At 36.0% G+C, this 17700-nt stretch overlaps 1 protein-coding gene across 1 annotated transcript; it reads left to right on the top strand.

The window, feature by feature from the left end:
* Nucleotides 1-9606: 9606 nt before the first annotated feature.
* LOC135203143 (uncharacterized) lies at nt 9607-17461 on the top strand (the record flags this gene model as incomplete). Its single annotated transcript, XM_064232818.1, has 4 exons — nt 9607-9833; nt 10823-11273; nt 11697-12220; nt 17146-17461. Coding segments are annotated over 4 exons (1518 nt in total), but the record flags the coding sequence as incomplete, so codon positions are not given.
* Nucleotides 17462-17700: the final 239 nt, after the last annotated feature.

The following is a 17700-nucleotide window of genomic DNA, read 5'->3' as shown; positions in this document are numbered from 1 at the left end:
TGTGGGTTTACGCCTTTGTGGCACTGCTGTTGCTATACTACTCTGCTCTGGGTCTGAATGTTTCTGTTCTTTCCACACGATTTTTGACGGAATTTGTTTACTTTCCTTTCTTGTTCCTATTGATGTTTGCAGCAGTTGCTTTGGTGTCTGTCTGTCTGTCTGTCTGTCTGTCTGTCTGTCTGTGCTCATGTTAATAGTAGGAAGCCAATAAAAAATAGCATAGGTCCCCTGAGAGACAATGGGGAAACACAGACTTGGAAAAACCAGAATTATTTAATAACTTTTTTACTAGTATTGTCACAATTGAAGTCACTACCTCAATCCCTGAACCAGCTATTAAATATGAAAAGGCTGAACCACTTGACAAAGAAAATATTTAGAGAAGAAGACGTTAGTAAAAAGAAAAAACTGAACAAGTTCAAATCTTCTGGCCCGGATGGGATTCATCCAAGAGAAATTGAAGAGCTAAAACAAGAGATAGTTCCTCACCTATATAAACAACAGAAAAAGTGCTGAACAAAGAAAGGCACCAAAAGGATGGAAACTAGGTAATGTGCCCCCAGTTTACAAAAAAGGTTCAAGAGAAGAGCCAGGAAATTATAGACCAATCTGTCTGACGTCGGTCGTTTGCAAGAATTTTGAGTCCATAATATCAGATCAAATTGTGGATCAGATTGATAGAAACGATTTGTTGTTAAACAGTCACCATGACTTCAGACAAAACAATCTTGCAACATGGTTGGTATCTACGACAGTAGTAGAGCAATAGATATAATTTACTTAGATTTCCAAACAGGCTTTGACCAAGTTCCACACAAGAAACTAATTTTAATAGTCAGAGCTTTAGGAATTGTAGGAGAAACAGCAGACTGGATCGGAGACTGGCTAACTGATAGAAAACAGAAAGTCGTAATGAACGGTGAAGAATCGTTGTCCCTTTAAACATACCTTGATCCCTTTCCCAGCTGTGTCAGGAACTATTATTTCGTTCCTATCCACAAAATCAATTCCTAAAATAACTGAAATTCCTTCTACTTGTAATGCTGGCACCACATAAAAGGTATGTCACCACTCGCCATCGATGGTTACCTGTTGCCTCACAGCCCTCTGGGTTACCATCCAATGGCCACCTGCAGTACTCAAAACTAAAGAACCTTTCATCGGCTGCACAGATCCTGTCACCAGGCATTCTTCTAACAAAGACATCACTTGCACCAGTGTCGATCAACGCCCTTCCCTGTCGCTCCCCTACCCATATTTGCACGATCGGCACCATGGCCCTTCGTGGATTGAGGGTGGGAAATAGGCTCTTGCCTTACCTTCTCTCCTGGCACCCTGAACGACCGGGCATGGGCAGCGACGGGTGGGGGAGGGCTATCCCCTACTTCTCGAGGGTTGGCTGACTTCCCCTTCTCCCCGACAAGGCGTCCCTTGTCCTACTGGGGACACGGTCGTTGTTTGGACCTGGCGGCCGTTGGTGTAGTCGGGGGTCCTCCCGACTCCTCCACGCTGCCTTCCCCTTCCTCTCCTTGGTGAGGGGGGAACGTTGTTTCGCTGGCCGTCGTCGTTTTTTGAACAAGCGCTCATGAGGTGGTCTTTTGCTTTGCATCGAAAACAACGTCGTGGCTCGATGAAAGAGGGGCACTGGGCCCTCAGGTTACCCTCCCTCCCACACCCCCAGCAACGGCCAACTGTGTAATTCCCAGCTGTTTTCCCCTTGCCTCTTCGAGGCCCCTAGGTGCGTGACCCGGCCCCCTGGATGGTGGGTGAGGCTGGCGGAGGATTCGCTGGGTCAGATTGGTCAACCGTTGCAACAACCGGTTGGGAGGTGGCCTGTGCCCCCATCCTTGTTTGCTGGCGTCGTCTGTGGTCGAATAGGAGTTGTACCTTCGGCAGCAAGGTGTGTAAGGGCCTCTTGTTGTGAACAAGAAATCCCACTACAGAGGTGGGAAGAATTCGTTTCAGCATGCATCGACAGAAGTTTTCTTTTCCCTCTACAGTCTGGTCTTCGTCAGGGGTGAGGAACTCAAAGGCCTCACCGACGCGATAGTAGAAGGCTGAAATCGACTCTCCCACCCCCAACCTGGGGTCATAAGCTTCCATTAGCTCCATCTTTTCCTCTCGATGTAGGCCAAACTGCTGAGTGAGGTGCTGTTTAAAAGTACCCCAGTCTGTCGAATAACAGACGTCCCAGCTCCTGATTTGTTCGTGCTGCATTACCGATGATCTTCTGCTTTGCTTGCACAATCTTTTCTCTATCTGTCCAACCAATTGTGGCGTTTTCAACACACTTTATAAAAGTCTCGATCGAAAGGAAGCCTTCACCAGTGCGTAAGTTATCAAACTCACGCACGGATCCATCTAGCACTGGCAGTTTTTCTATTTTTCCATCTGATCGCACTTGCGTGAACGACACGACGTTGGCCGAAATTGTGGGTGGGTCGACGGGCTTTTTTGGTTGCATTTCTCTTGTTAATTTGTGTAACTCTTCTAACGCGTATTGGATAATTGTTGCCACTGCCGGATCATTCACACTCCTTTTTCTCGGCACTGTTACTGTTAGCACTGATGCTGCTATTACTGGCACTCCCACCGTCGCGCGCCACTTTTCTTCAAGTTTGCATTGTTTATTTCACCTTCACAATTACGCTGTTAATTATTATGCACTGGCAAGACCTCCGACTGACACCAATTTATATGACCTGATTTTCGATCACACAAGGGTTCCACCAGTACAATGAAACGTGTAAGATAAAACTAACACGTGTATTTTCCTTAATAGTTACACAGGGCCCTGTTGCTAATATTACGCTACTAATTATATGATTATTATATAGTCGGAAGGTACTTTAATGCAACACGCTCCAACCACTGTCTTTGAGACGTGCCCTGACCCGTCAACCACTAATTCCCTACTGACTCTTAACTTTTCAAACTGAACTTGTTTGGGTCACAGGTCTAAGCTGATTGGCCTCTTATTATTGAAAGGAACCAAGGGCCTTCGGTGTATGGCACTCATTTGAATCACCCACGCCATGCCACCAACGATCATATGGGCATTCGATGAATCAGCGATACCTATCTGATCGTTACTCTCTGATCATACATACGCGCAACACATCTAGATTTTCCGTTACGTCTCACGTATGAATTTTCTATGCAGATCAGTTCAATATATATATATATATAATATATATATATATATATATATATATATCTATATATATATATTATATATATATATATTATATATGTATATATATAATTGAAAGGAACTAATAAAGGCCCTCGGTGTATGGCACTCATTTGAATCACCCCACGCAACGCCACCAACGATCATATGGGCATCGATGAATCAGCAATATCTATCTGATCGTTTACTCTCTGATCATACATACGCACAACACATCTAGATTTTCCGTTACGTCTCACGCATGAATTTTCTATGCAGATCAGTTCATATATATATATATATATATATATATATATATATATATATATATATATATATATATACATTGTCATAAGTGGAAATAGAATTATTGGGCAAAAGTAGAAGGGAGGGAGCTCGGGAGGCTGATGTGAGGTGGGGAATAGCTAGGGGTCAGCCCTAGGGAGGGATAACCCCTCAGGATGCTAGAGCAGTCGATCGGAGTCGTAGCTGCTAGATGGTGCCAGCAGATGACTGAACTGTTTAATATTGGTAAAAAATGGGGGAATTGTCTGAGTGGGGTCTGGTTTGTGGCATTTTGTAGGGCATGGAGAGGATCCAGTGATAATGTTAGCGGGCCCCCGGGTGGGCTCTAGGGGTTCGTAAACGTCTGGAAAAATGTAGCCAAAGGAGAGGTGTTTATAGGCCCATTGATAGGTGGAGAATGCAAGACAATACAGTGGAAGTTTGAAGTGACGGGGGAAAAAATGACCGAAAAAGATGAAAAAAAAATTTGTTGAATAACAATTGGCCAAAAATTGGTGGGGGGTCCGATCCGGGATCAGATTGTGCCGTTGGGTGTGGGAGTTGTTGCATGGGTAGGACCAGGTAGCAATCTGATGTGGGCCCCTCTCGTCTGGCGTGGAGCCTAAAAGGCATTAACTGACATTTGCTGGACCTAAAAAAGTTAAAATTTGTGATTGTTTCCCCTTCTTCCCCTTACCCTCTCTTTTCCCCCTTTTTTCTTTCCCCCTTTTCCCCTTTGCCCCTTTTCTTCCTTGTTTTTTTGTTTGTGTCTAATGATCACTTGGCCCCAGTTGGACCACTGGTTGCAATTCCAGCCTCAGTTGGTTTAAGTAATCTTGCAAGAACATTATTTGAAGAAACGACCCAAACAAGCAATAAATGATTGACTGACGGACGATATCTGGTCAGCTTCCATGAAAATCTCTTAACCTAACCTCATACTTGGACCTAATCTAAATTTAACCGAACCTCACTTAACCTCCTAACATGACATACTTTAAGCTAACCAAGCCATAACTTGTGAAAAAACAACAATGGCGGCCAAAATAATGGTCTGATTCGCATAAAATCACCCTTAAACTAACCTGACCTTCATTTGCCAAGTTTGGCAAAAAATCGGAGAGGTTTGGCAAAATCTCAACGAAAACTGGTCGAAATTCCACAAAAATGACCTAAACCTAACCAAACATTGACCTCACGGAACCTTATTTGGCAAAAACCCACCAGATGTCAGAAAATTCCAAAATAACGACCTTAACCTAACCTTAAAATGGCTTAACCTACCCTAAGTTGGAGATAAAGGTAGCAAAACTCCCCTCTAACCAATCCAAAAACATCCAAATTTTGGGAGAAAATGACGGATATTCCGTCAAACACAGCTTATTTCTTTTTTTAAATAGACCAAACATCGGTCAAAATTCCATGAAAATCACCTTAACTTAAACTTGCCTCATTTCAGTGGGCGAAAAAATGGCCAAAAATAGGCAATAATCCCATAAACGACCTTAACTAGCCACAAATATCTAATATTGGGAGAAAAATTTGCGAAAATTCCTTCAAACGCAGTTTAACCTCATCTCAGTTGGGGAAAAGCAGCCAAAAATCAGAATAAAATTACTACACCCTAACCAAAACAATTGGCAGAAACTTGGTCAAAAATGGCTTATTGGCAAAAATGTTGTAAAAAAATTGACAATTTTGACAAAAAGCAGCCAAACTGAGTCAAAATTGTGAAAAAAGGCCTTAATCTAACCTAACTTCATCTTAACTTGCGAAACAAGTGCTTAACAAACAACTGAAACATCAAAACTAGTACTTAACAACAAACAGCAGTACTTAACAGCCAATATCAACACTAAACCACTGAAAATGATACTTAACAGCCAAAACTATTACTTAAAAACCAAAACTAGTACTTAATAGCTGAAAATAGTATTATAACATCAAAACTAATACTTAACAGCTGAAACTAGAACTGTAACACCAAAATAGTGCTTAAGAACTAAAACTAGTACTAAATACCAGCACAGTACTTAACATCTGAAACTAGTACCGAAACACCAAAACTAGTACTTAAACGCTGAAACTAGTACTTGACAACTGAAACTAGTGCTAAAACACTAAAACTAGTACTTAACATCTGAAACTAGTACTTAATAGCTGAAACTAGTACTGAAACACCAAAACTAGTACTTAAAAGATGAAACTAGTACTTAACAACTGAAACTAGTGCTAAAACACCAAAACTAGTACTTAACATCTGAAACACCAAAACTAGTACTTAAAAGCTGAAACAAGTACTTAACAACTGAAACTAGTACTGAAACACCAAAACTAGTACTTAACAGCTGAAACTAGTACTTAACAAGAAACTAGTACTAAAACACCAAAACTAGTACTTACAAGCTGAAACTAGTACTCAACAACTAAAGCTAGTACTTACCAACTGAAACTAGTACAAAAACACCTAAATTAGTACTTAACAACTAAAACTAGTATTAAAATACCAAAACTAGTAATTAACAGCTGAAACTAGTACATAACAACTGAAACTACTAATTAACAGCTGAAACTAGTGCTAAAACACCAAAACTAGTAATTAACAGCTGAAACTAGTACTTAACAACTGAAACTACTAATTAACAACTGAAACTAGTGCTAAAACACCAAAACTAGTACTTAATGGCAGAAACTAGTACTTAACAACTGAAGCTAGTACTAAAACACCAAAAATAGTACTTAAAAGCTGAAACTAGTACTTAACAACTGAAACTAATGCTAAAACACCTAAACTAGTACTTAACAGCTGAAACTAGTACTTAACTGAAATTAGTACTTAACAGCTGAAACTAGTACTTAACTGAAATTAGTACTTAACAGCTAAAACTAGTATTAAAACACCAAAACTAGTAATTAACAACTGAAACTTGTACTTAACAACTGAAACTAGCTTAATCTAGTACTTGACAGCTGAAACTGGTACTAAAACACCAAAACTATTACTTAAAAGCTCAAACTAGTACTTAACAGCTGAAACTGGTACTAAAACTCCAAAACAATTACTTAAAAGCTGAAACTAGCACTTAACAGCTGAAACTAGTGCTAAAATACCAAAACTAGTACTTAGCAGTTGAAACTAGTAATAAACACCAAAACTATTACTTAACAGCTGAAACTTGTACTTAACAGCTAAAAAAAACAAAAGCACCAAAACTAGTAATTAATCACTTAAACTAGTACTAAAACACCAAAACTATTACTTAACAGCTCAAACTAGTAATTAACAGCTGAAACTAGTGCTAAAATACCAAAACTGGTACATCGCAGTTGAAATTAGTACTTAACAACTGAAACTAGTGCTAAAACTTCAAAACTAGTACTTAAAAACTGAAACTAGTACTTAACAACTGAAACTAGTACTAAAACACTAAAACCAGTACTTAACAGCTAAAACTATTACTTAACAACCGAAACAAGTACTAAAAAACCAAAACAAGTACTTAACAGATGAAACTAGTACTACAACACCGAAACTATTACTTAACAGCTGAAACTAGTACTTAACAACTGAAACAAGTACTATAACACCAAAACAAATACTTCACTACAAAACTATTACTTAACAGCCAAATCTAGTACTAAAAACCAAAATAGCACTTAACAGCTGAAACTGGTACTAATACACCAAAACGAGTACTTAACAGATGAAACTAGTACTAGATCACCAAAACTAGTACTTAACAGTTGAAACTAACACTGAAACACCAAAACTATTACTTAACAGGTTAAAGCTAATGTTAAAAATGCTTCTCTTGTTATCATTATTACTGATGTTGCTCTCATTCTATATCCTCATCTTGACTGCTCTTATTCTCTTCTTCTCCTCAGGTTGTCCCTTCTTAAAGCCTTCTGCAAAATGTCTTCCTCAGAAGAAGAAGAACAGCAACAACAAGGAGAAAATGAAGAAGAAGAAGAAGAAAAACAACAACAACAAGGAGAAAACGAACAACACAGGAGCATCCGAGAGATTCTCACCGACAACCAAGTCCCACTACAAGGGAGGAGATGTCCCTTCAATGACCAGGACATCAGAAATCTCGCAGACAAGCTTCCAGAAGATCTGGACATCACACTGATAAACAAAATCTGCCAGGCTCTTAGGCAAAGGGGGGTGAATGACCCTGCGGATGAATTAAAAGGGTTATTTAAAAAGATCAAAGATGGGAGGAACTTTGTTAGCCATGAAGAGACTCATATGTCAGGACCAGAATTGGAAAGTAAACTCAGAGGTTTTCAAGGAACACTCGAGAAAACTCTTGACAAAATCAAGTCTCTCTTTGCCTCTCATGGTCCTGACACTGACCAGCTTAAAGCAGAGATCCAAGATGCTGTTCCGGAGTTCCTAGAAGAGATCCGTGAGAAATATGATCCCTCAAACCCCCGGGATGCACAAAGGTTTAAAGAAGAAATAGGAAACTTTAGAAGTAAAGTCTATGAGATGATACAAGAATCATCTGCAAAAGAACTCCTGTCTTTCAAAGAACGCCTCTTTCAGATTTTGCCCTACGACTGGCTCGCTGACTATGGAACTACAGATCCAGGACAGATTGTGGTACCTCTACAAGTGACGGATGATCCGGAGTTAAATAGAGGTCCCCGTGGCAATAAAAGTATCATTGTAAATAAAAACCAAATCTTCAACATTAAAGACCCAAATGGAAAAGACCCTGAAGTTCTGATCATATCTGGCAATGCAGGAGAAAACGAAGAACAACAACAACAGCAACAAGGAGAAAACGAAGAAGAAGAAGAACAACAACAACAACAAGGAGAAAACGAACAACACAGGAGCATCCGAGAGATTCTCACCGACAACCAAGTCCCACTACAAGGGAGGAGATGTCCCTTCAATGACCAGGACATCAGAAATCTCACAGACAAGCTTCCAGAAGATCTGGACATCACACTGATGAACAAAATCTGCCAGGCTCTTAGGCAAAGGGGGGTGAATGACCCTGCGGATGAATTAAAAGGGTTATTAAAACAGATCAAAGATGAGAGGAACTTTGTTAGCCATGAAGAGACTCAAATGTCAGGACCAGAATTGGAAAGTAAACTCAGAGGTTTTCAAGGAACACTCGAGAAAACTCTTGACAAAATCAAGTCTCTCTTTGCCTCTCATGGTCCTGACACTGACCAGCTTAAAGCAGAGATCAAAGATGCTGTTCCAGAGTTCCTAGAAAAGACCCGTGAGAAATATGATCCCTCAAACCCCCGGGATGTACAAAGGTTTAAAGAAGAAATAGGAAACTTTAGAAGTGAAGTCTATGAGATGATACAAGAATCATCTGCAAAAGAACTCCTGTCTTTCAATGAACGCCTCTGTCAGATTTTGCCCTAAAACTCGGCTCCGCTGGACATATGGAACTACAGGATCCCGGACGGGAGATTATGGTACCTCTACAAGTGACGGATGATCCGGAGTTAAATAGAGGTCCCTGTGGCAATAAAAGTATCATTGTAATTCAAAAAGAAATCTTCAACATTAAAGACCCAAATGGAAAAGACCCTGGCAATGCAGGAGAAAACGAAGAAGAAGAAGAACAACAACAACAACAAGGAGAAAACGAAGAAGAAGAAGAACAACAACAACAAGGAGAAAACGAAGAAGAACAAGAACAAGAACAACAAGGAGAAAACGAAGAAGAAGAACAGCAAGAAAAACAAGGAGAAAACAAAGAAGAACAAGAACAAGAACTACAAGGAGAATACGGAGAAGATGAAGAAGAAGAAGAAGAGAAGAAGAAGGAGAAAAAACGAAGATAGAGAAGAAGAAGAAGAACAAGAGAAAACAAGAAGAAGAAGAAGAAGAACGAGAACAAGAAGAAGAAGAACAAGGAGAAAACGAAGAAGAAGAAGAACAAGAACAACAAGGAGAAAACGAAGAAGAAGAAGAACAAGAACAACAAGGAGAAAACGAAGAAGAAGACCAAGAACTACAAGGAGAATACGAAGAAGAAGAAGAAGAAGAAGAAGAAGAAGAAGAAGAAGGAGAACGAAGAAGAAGAAAAACAAGAACGATGAGAAGAAGAAGAAACAAGAGAAAACGAAGAAGAAAACAAAAGAAGAAGAAGAAGAAGAACGAACAAGGAGAAAACGAAGAAGAAGAAAAACAAGAACAACAAGGAGAAAACGAAGAAGAAGAACAACAAGAACCACAAGGAGAAAACGAAGAAGAACAACAAGAACAAGGAGAAAAGGAAGAAGAAGAACAAGAACAACAAGGAGAAAGCGAAGAAAAAGAAGAACAAGAACAGCAAGGAGAAAACGAAGAGAAGAAGAACAAGAACAACAAGGAGAAAACGAAGAAGAACAAGCAAAAGAAGAACAAGAACAAGAACAAAAAGAAAAGCTGAAGGAAGAAGAAGAGAAAACAAGAACACCAAGAAGAATAACAAGAAGAACGAAGAAGAAGAAAAACAAGAACAAGGAAGGAAAGAAGAAGAAGACGAACAAGAGAAATAACGAAGAAGAAGAAGAAGAAGAACAAGAAAGAAAACGAAGAAGAAAAGAACAAGAAGAGAAGAAGAACAAGAACAAGAAAACAAGAGACGAAGAAGAAGAACAAGAACAACAAGGAGAAAACGAAGAAAAGAATAAGAACAAGAAGACAAGGAGAATAACAAGAGAAGAAGAAGAAGAAGAATCAAAAACGGAAGAAAACTGATAGAGAAAAAAGAACCAAGAACAACAAGGAGAATAACGAAGAAGAAGAAGAAGAAGAGACAAGGATGGAGACGAAGAAGAAGAACAAGAAGAAAAACAAAGAGAAAACGAAGAAGAAGAGCAACAAGGAAGAAAACGGGGGAGAACGAAGAAGACCAAGAACTACAAGGAGAAAAACGAAGAAGGAAGAATAGAAGAAGGAGGAAAATGAGAATGGAAGAAGAAGAAGATGAAGAACAGGAGAAAACGAAGAAGAAGAAGAAGAAGAACAAGGACGAAAAGGAAGAAGAAAAACAGAACAACAAGGAAGAAAACGAATAAGAAGAACAACAAGGAAGAAAGAATACGAAGAAGAAGAAGAAGAAGAACAAGGAGAAAACGAAGAAGAAGAAGAAGAACAAGGAGAAAAGGAAGAAGAAGAACAAGAACAAGAACAACAAGGAGAAAGCGAAGAAAAAGAAGAACAAGAACAACAAGGAGAAAACGAAGAAGAAGAAGAAGAACAAGGAGAAAACGAAGAAGGAAGAAGAAGAAGAACAAGGAAGACAAGGAAGAAAGTGAACAACAACAAGAAAAGAAAAAGAAAAAGAACAACAAGGAACAAGAAAACGCAAGAAGAAAGTGAAGAACAAGGACAAGAACGAACAAGGAAGAAAACGAAGAAAAGAAGAAGAAGAACAAGGACGAAAAGGAAGAAGAAGAAGAAGAACAAGAACAACGGAGGAGGAAAACGAAGAAGAAGAAGAACAAGAAAACAACAAGGACGAAGCGAAGAAAAAAGCAAGAACAGAACGAACAAGGAGAAAACGAAGAAGAAGAAGAACAAGAACAACAAGGAGAAAGCGAAGAAAAAGAAGAACAAGAACAACAAGGAGAAAACGAAGAAGAAGAAGAACAAGAACAACAAGGAGAAAACGAAGAAGAAGAACAAGAACAAGAACAACAAGGAAAAAGCGAAGAAGAAGAAGAACAAGAACAACAAGGAGAATACGAAGAAGAAGAAGAAGAAGAAGAAGAAGGAGAAAACGAAGATGGAGAAGAAGAAGAAGAACAAGGAGAAAACGAAGAAGAAGAAGAAGAAGAAGAAGAAGAAGAAGAACAAGAACAAGAACAAGAACAACAAGGAGAAAACAAAGAAGAAGAAGAACAACAAGAAAAACAAGGAGAAAACAAAGAAGAAGAAGAACAAGAACTGCAAGGAGAATACGGAGAAGAAGAAGAAGAAGAAGAAGAAGAAGAAGGAGAAAACGAAGATAGAGAAGAAGAAGAAGAACAAGGAGAAAACGAAGAAGAAGAAGAAGAAGAACAAGGAGAAAACGAAGAAGAAGAACTAGAACAACAAGGAGAAAACGAAGAAGAAGAAGAACAAGAACAACAAGGAGAAAACGAAGAAGAAGAAGAAGAAGAAGAAGAAGAAGAAGAAGAAGAAGGAGAAAACGAAGATGGAGAAGAAGAAGAAGAACAAGGAGAAAACGAGGAAGAAGAAGAAGAAGAAGAAGAACAAGGAGAAAACGAAGAAGAAGAACAACAACAAGAACAAGGAGAAAACGAAGAAGAAGAAGAAGAAGGAGAAAACGAAGATGGAGAAGAAGAAGAAGAACAAGGAGAAAACGAAGAAGAAGAAGAAAAAGGAGAAAAAGAAGATGGAGAAGAAGAGAAGAACAAGGAGAAAACGAAGAAGAAGAAGAAGAAGAAGAAGAACAAGGAGAAAACGAAGAAGAAGAAAAACAAGAACAACAAGGAGAAAACGAAGAAGAAGAACAACAAGAACCACAAGAAGAAGAAGAAGAAGAAGAACAAGGAGAAAACGAAGAAGAAGAACAACAACAAGAACAACAAGGAGAAAGCGAAGAAGAAGAAGAACAAGAACAACAAGGAGAAAACGAAGAAGAAGAACAACAAGAACAACAAGGAGAAAACGAAGAAGAAGAACAAGAACAAGAACAACAAGGAGAATACGAAGAAGAAGAAGAAGAAGAAGAAGAAGGAGAAAACGAAGATAGAGAAGAAGAAGAACAACAAGAACCAGAAGAAGAAGAAGAAGAAGAAGAGGAGAAAACGAAGAAGAAGAAGAAGAACAAGGAGAAAACGAAGAAGAAAAAGAACAACAACAAGAACAACAAGGAGAAGCGAAGAAGAAGAAGAACAAGAACAACAAGAGGAAAACGAAAACCGAAGAAGAAGAACAACAAGAAACAACAAGGAGAAAACGAAGAAGAAGAAGAAGAAGAAGAAGACGAAGGAGAAAATGAAGAAGAAGAAGAAGAAGAAGAAGAACTACAAGGAGAATACGAAGAAGAAGAACAAGAACAACAAGGAGAATACAAAGAAGAAGAAGAAGAAGGATTAAACGAAGAAGAAGATGAAGAAGAAGAAGAAGAAGAAGGAGAAAACGAAGAAGGAGAATAAGAAGAAGAAAAAGGAGAAAACGAAGAAAAAAAGAAGAAGAACAACAAAACAACAAACAGCAAGGAGCAAAAAACGAGGAAGAAGAAGAAAACAATAACAAGGAGAAAACGAAGAAGATGAAGAACAAGAACAACAAGGAGAAAACGAAGGAGAAGAAGAAGAACAAGAAGAAAAGGGAGAAGAAGAAGAACAAGAACAACAAGGAGAAAACGAGGAAGAAGAACAATAACAAGGAGAAAACGAAGAAGATGAAGAACAAGAACAACAAGGAGGAAACGAAGGAGAAGAAGAATAACAAGAAGAAAAGGGAGAAGAAGAAGAACAAGAACAACAAGGAGAAAACGAAGAAGAACAAGAACAAGAACAAAACAAGAGAAAGAGAATAAGAAAAAAAAAAGAGAAAAATAGAAGAAGGAGAAGAAAGGGACGAAGAAGAAGAAGAAGAACAAGGAGAAAACGAAGAAGGAGAATAAGAAGAAGAAAAAGGAGAAAACGAAGAAGAAGAAGAAGAAGAACAACAACAACAGCAAGGAGAAAACGAGGAAGAAGAAGAACAATAACAAGGAGAAAACGAAGAAGATGAAGAACAAGAACAACAAGGAGAAAAGAACGAAGGGAGAAGAAGAACAGAAGAAAAGGGAAAAGAAGAAGAAGAAGAACAACAAGGAGAAAACGAGGAAGGAAGAACATAACAAGGAGAAAACAAGAAGATGAAAGAACAAGAACAACAAGGAGAAAAACGAAGGAGAAGAAGAATAACAAGAAGAAAAGGGAGAAGGAAGAAGAAGCAAGAACAACAAGGAGAAAACGAAGAAGAACAAGAACAAGAACAACAAGGAGAAGGAGAAGAAGAAAAAAAAAGAGAAAAATAGAAGAAGGAGAAGAAAGGGAAGATGAAGAAGAAAAAAAGACGAAAAGAGACGAAGAAGAAGCAGACGAAGAAGAAAGTGGAGGATGAAGAGAAGAAAAACCAAGAGGTGAAGGGAGGGGTGGCTTCACAAGACATCATTCAAACTTTCACTGCTGAGTCAGGGAGGAGGAATGGGAGGGGGGGAGGAGGAGGAGGGGAGGAGGATGAGACTTCCATATGACAACCACTAAATATACCTTTATGTACCCTCCCATTTCAACACCTCCCCCTCTCTCTAAGTCCCTAGCACTTCCTAGGCCCTCCTCTCTCCTTCCCAGTCCCTCCCTCCCTCCCAGTCCCTCCAGTAGCCTCCCATTATTCCCACATGACCAAGAAGTCACCTGAAAGAAGCTCTCTGTCTGCCAATCTTTCTTTTCTGTGCTTCTGTCTGTTATGCTGTCTTCTTGTCACTGACAGGAATGGAGAGGAACTGCTTCTCTCTCTCTCTCTCTCTCTCTCTCTCTCTCTCTCTCTGATGTGACAAAGTGTTGGCTTTGAGTGACTGGATAAATAATCGAGAAATATTATGCTTTATTCCATTGTTCATTTGTATTAATAATAAGTCCATATTCAACTGGGATCTCTCCTCACATGAATAGAGAAACCTTCTTACATAATTCAAGATATGCTCTTCTCTCTCTCTCTCTCTCTCTCTCTCTCTCTCTCTCCTCTCTCTCTCTCTTCTCTCTCTCTATTTTTCTATATATATATAGTATATATATATATATATATCATATATATAATATATGTATATTATAAATGTATATACATATCTATCTATATATATTTTATAGATGATATATATAGTATATATAGTAGATAATAGATATATATATATATAGATATATACATATATATATATACCAGGTTTATATAGATATATATATATAGATGAGTATAGATATATATATATTTTTAGATATATACATATATAGGACATTTATGATATAACATTTTATTTATATATATATAATTATATCTATATCATAGAATATATATATATAATATAGTATATATATATATAGAGTAGATATATATTTTTTTATCTATATATATTTATATAGATATTTTTATATATATTGATGGATATAGAATATATATATATATATATATATATTAGTATATATATATATATATATATATAGTATATATATATATATATAATATATAAATATAATATATATATTTTTATATATTATATAAAATATAATATATATATATATCGATATATATATATATATATTTATATCTTATATATATGTATTATATATATATATATATATATATATATATAATATAGTATACTATATATATATATGTATATATATATATATATATAATATATATATATATACATATATATTATTATGATATATATATATATATATATATATATTATACTATATTATATTATATAGTATATATATATATATATATATTATATCTAAATATATATCTAATATAATATCTACATTATTGTATATCTACATACATATATATATGATATAATATATATATATATATATTTGAATAAATATTTATCTATATAATATATATTATATAATATATAATAGTTCTCCTGTTGTTTCCTGAAATTGCCTTCAATACAGAAGACAGAGGAGGAAATGACAGAACTGATAGAAGGTGCTTTTGGCTTTCTAGATGTTGTTGCTATCATTTGTTTGTTTGCTTTTGTTCTCTAGAATAATATGTCTGTCAGCTTCCTTTATGTTGTTTTGCAGGTGAAGAAAATCAAAGTAATGCATGAAGGTTTTGCTGAAATGTTTGTACAATTATTACTTAGCTGCATTTAAAGTTCCACTTGTAGAAGTGATAAAGTTATATATGTATCATTTTTTCATTGTTCTGCTTTGAGATTTTTATGGCTCTTCAGATTTATTTGTTTATCTTTTATGTCCTTTTCTCAGACCATATTTGAGAACCTGTTGCATTTTCATAACTATAATAGCGCACTCAATAGACTTACTTATCTATCTATCTATATATCTGTATGGAAATATGGAAATGTCAAGGATGCATAATTTGTTTAAGATTTGCAAATACACTAAATGCTTACTTACATGAGGTGTTTTATGAGCCATGTTAAGCATAAATAATGAAGTAGTTTTGGTTAGAAGGTTTCATACTGGAAATGGAAAAACCTTTGTCTTTTTACAATAAAAACTTTATGTCAAATTTATCGTCACCTTTTGTGATTTGCATTTTGGTAATGCTTCAGATGCATACAACTTATGATACTGAATGTGTACAAACACTGTATTCACAAACACAGTGATGACAGTTACAATCAAAAGGTAAAGTCAATTAGTCAACATATTCATTCAACTTGCAGAAGTTGGATAAAGTTGCCAAGCAACTTGCCTCAGAAAAAAAAACACAAAAGTGAAAAATTGATGCAAATAAGTCAGGGTCAAATCGGACAAAATGCACATCAATGGAAATGAAACACTTTCTGACAATTGGGAGTCAAAAGGAGGAAACATGTATGGAATACGTGCTAATGCATCTTCCATTACCAAACTCAATCTCAAAACTGTGTTTGTAGTCATATCAACGTAAGTGGAATAATAATAATAATAATAATAATAATAATAATAATAATAATAATAATAATAATAATAATAATAATAATAACTGCTGCATCAACACTTTAATCTTGTAAAGAGTCTTCTCTAGTTTCTGATGACGGCTTTCTCGTTGTTTCGCCAGTCTAAGCAACAACGAGAAAGCCGTCATCAGAAAGATAGTGAAGACTCTTTACAAGATTATAGTGCTGAAGCAGCAGTCATTTTTTAACAAAACATGCCTACAGAGGGTCTGCTTCCGAAATAATAATAATAATAATAATAATAATAATAATAATAATAATAATAATAATAATAATAATAATAATAATAATATAATAGTATTTTCCTCAAACAATAATCATAGCAGAGTGAATCAAAAAGGAAGGAACAAATCTTGGGCTACATAACTGTACAAATATTTTTAGTATTATGACTCTCTCTCTCTCTCTCTCTCCTTTCTCTCTCTCTCTCTCTCTCTCTCTCTCTCTCTCTCTCTTGATAAATAATTAAAACAAAATGAAATATAATAATAAAAAGGGTTAAAAAAAATAGGAAAAGGAAAAATCAAATAAAAATGATAAAATAAAATATAAATTCGAAAAAAATAAAATAAAAATGAAAATAAAAAAGTAAAAATATAAAATAATAAAAAAAAACATTTAAAAAATTAATAAATATAAAGAAAATAAAAAATAAACATGAAAAAAAAATAAAAAATAAGAAAATAAGAAATAAGGATATAAAAATAAAAAAATAATAAAAAATAAAAAAATAATAAAAGAAAAACAATATAAAATTTTTTTTATAAATGTAAATAGAAAAGCTAATATAAAAGTAGGTAAAATTAATAAAAAAAAAAATAAAAAAAAATAAAAAAAATAGAAAAATAGAAAAATAAAAAATAAATAGAATATAAGAAAATATTAAAGAAACTAAAAAATAAAAAAATGAAGAAAAAAATAAAAAAAAATTGTGTAAGAAAAAATATAGAATAAAAAAAGAAAAAGAAAAAAAAGAATAAAGAGATAAAACAAAAAAATATAAAATCCCGTTAGAAAGACCGAAGAAGAAGAAGAAGAAGAAGAAGAAGAAGAAGAAGAAGATGAACAGAAAGACAGCAGGAGACAGCAGCTGCAGCAGCATCTTCTCCAAGTGGAGGAGGGAAAAGGTGGAGGAGGAGGAGAAGAGGCAGCAGCAGCAGCAGCAACTGACTGCAACCAGGAGCCACTCAGACTGCAACAGTATACTCCCAGAAAGAAAGAAGGTCCAGGGACGCTTCTTCCACCAGAGGCAAAGTCGCGCATTAAGTCTTCCTCCGAAGGGGACCACTACTTCTTCTCCTTCCAAAGACATAAAGTGCAGTATTTATAGGAAACCAACCAACAACTTAACTTATGATGTTCATTTCTATTCAGACCACCATCTCAATATCAAAATATCAATTTTCTCTTCAATGTTTTTACAAGCATTGCGCATTGTCAGTCCCCAGTATTTCGATCAAGAAATTGATTGAATAAGAAAAATAGGGAAAGATTTATGTTATCCTTCACATATATTAGATATTTGCTTTGATAAAGCCCAAAAAAAGTTTATAGTGTAGGTAATACGGA

This window comes from Macrobrachium nipponense, chromosome 24, assembly GCF_015104395.2.
Source record: "Macrobrachium nipponense isolate FS-2020 chromosome 24, ASM1510439v2, whole genome shotgun sequence".
Lineage (NCBI taxonomy): Eukaryota > Metazoa > Arthropoda > Malacostraca > Decapoda > Palaemonidae > Macrobrachium > Macrobrachium nipponense.
Note: the sequence above shows the minus strand (reverse complement) of the source record. Positions and strands in the feature narration are given on the sequence as shown.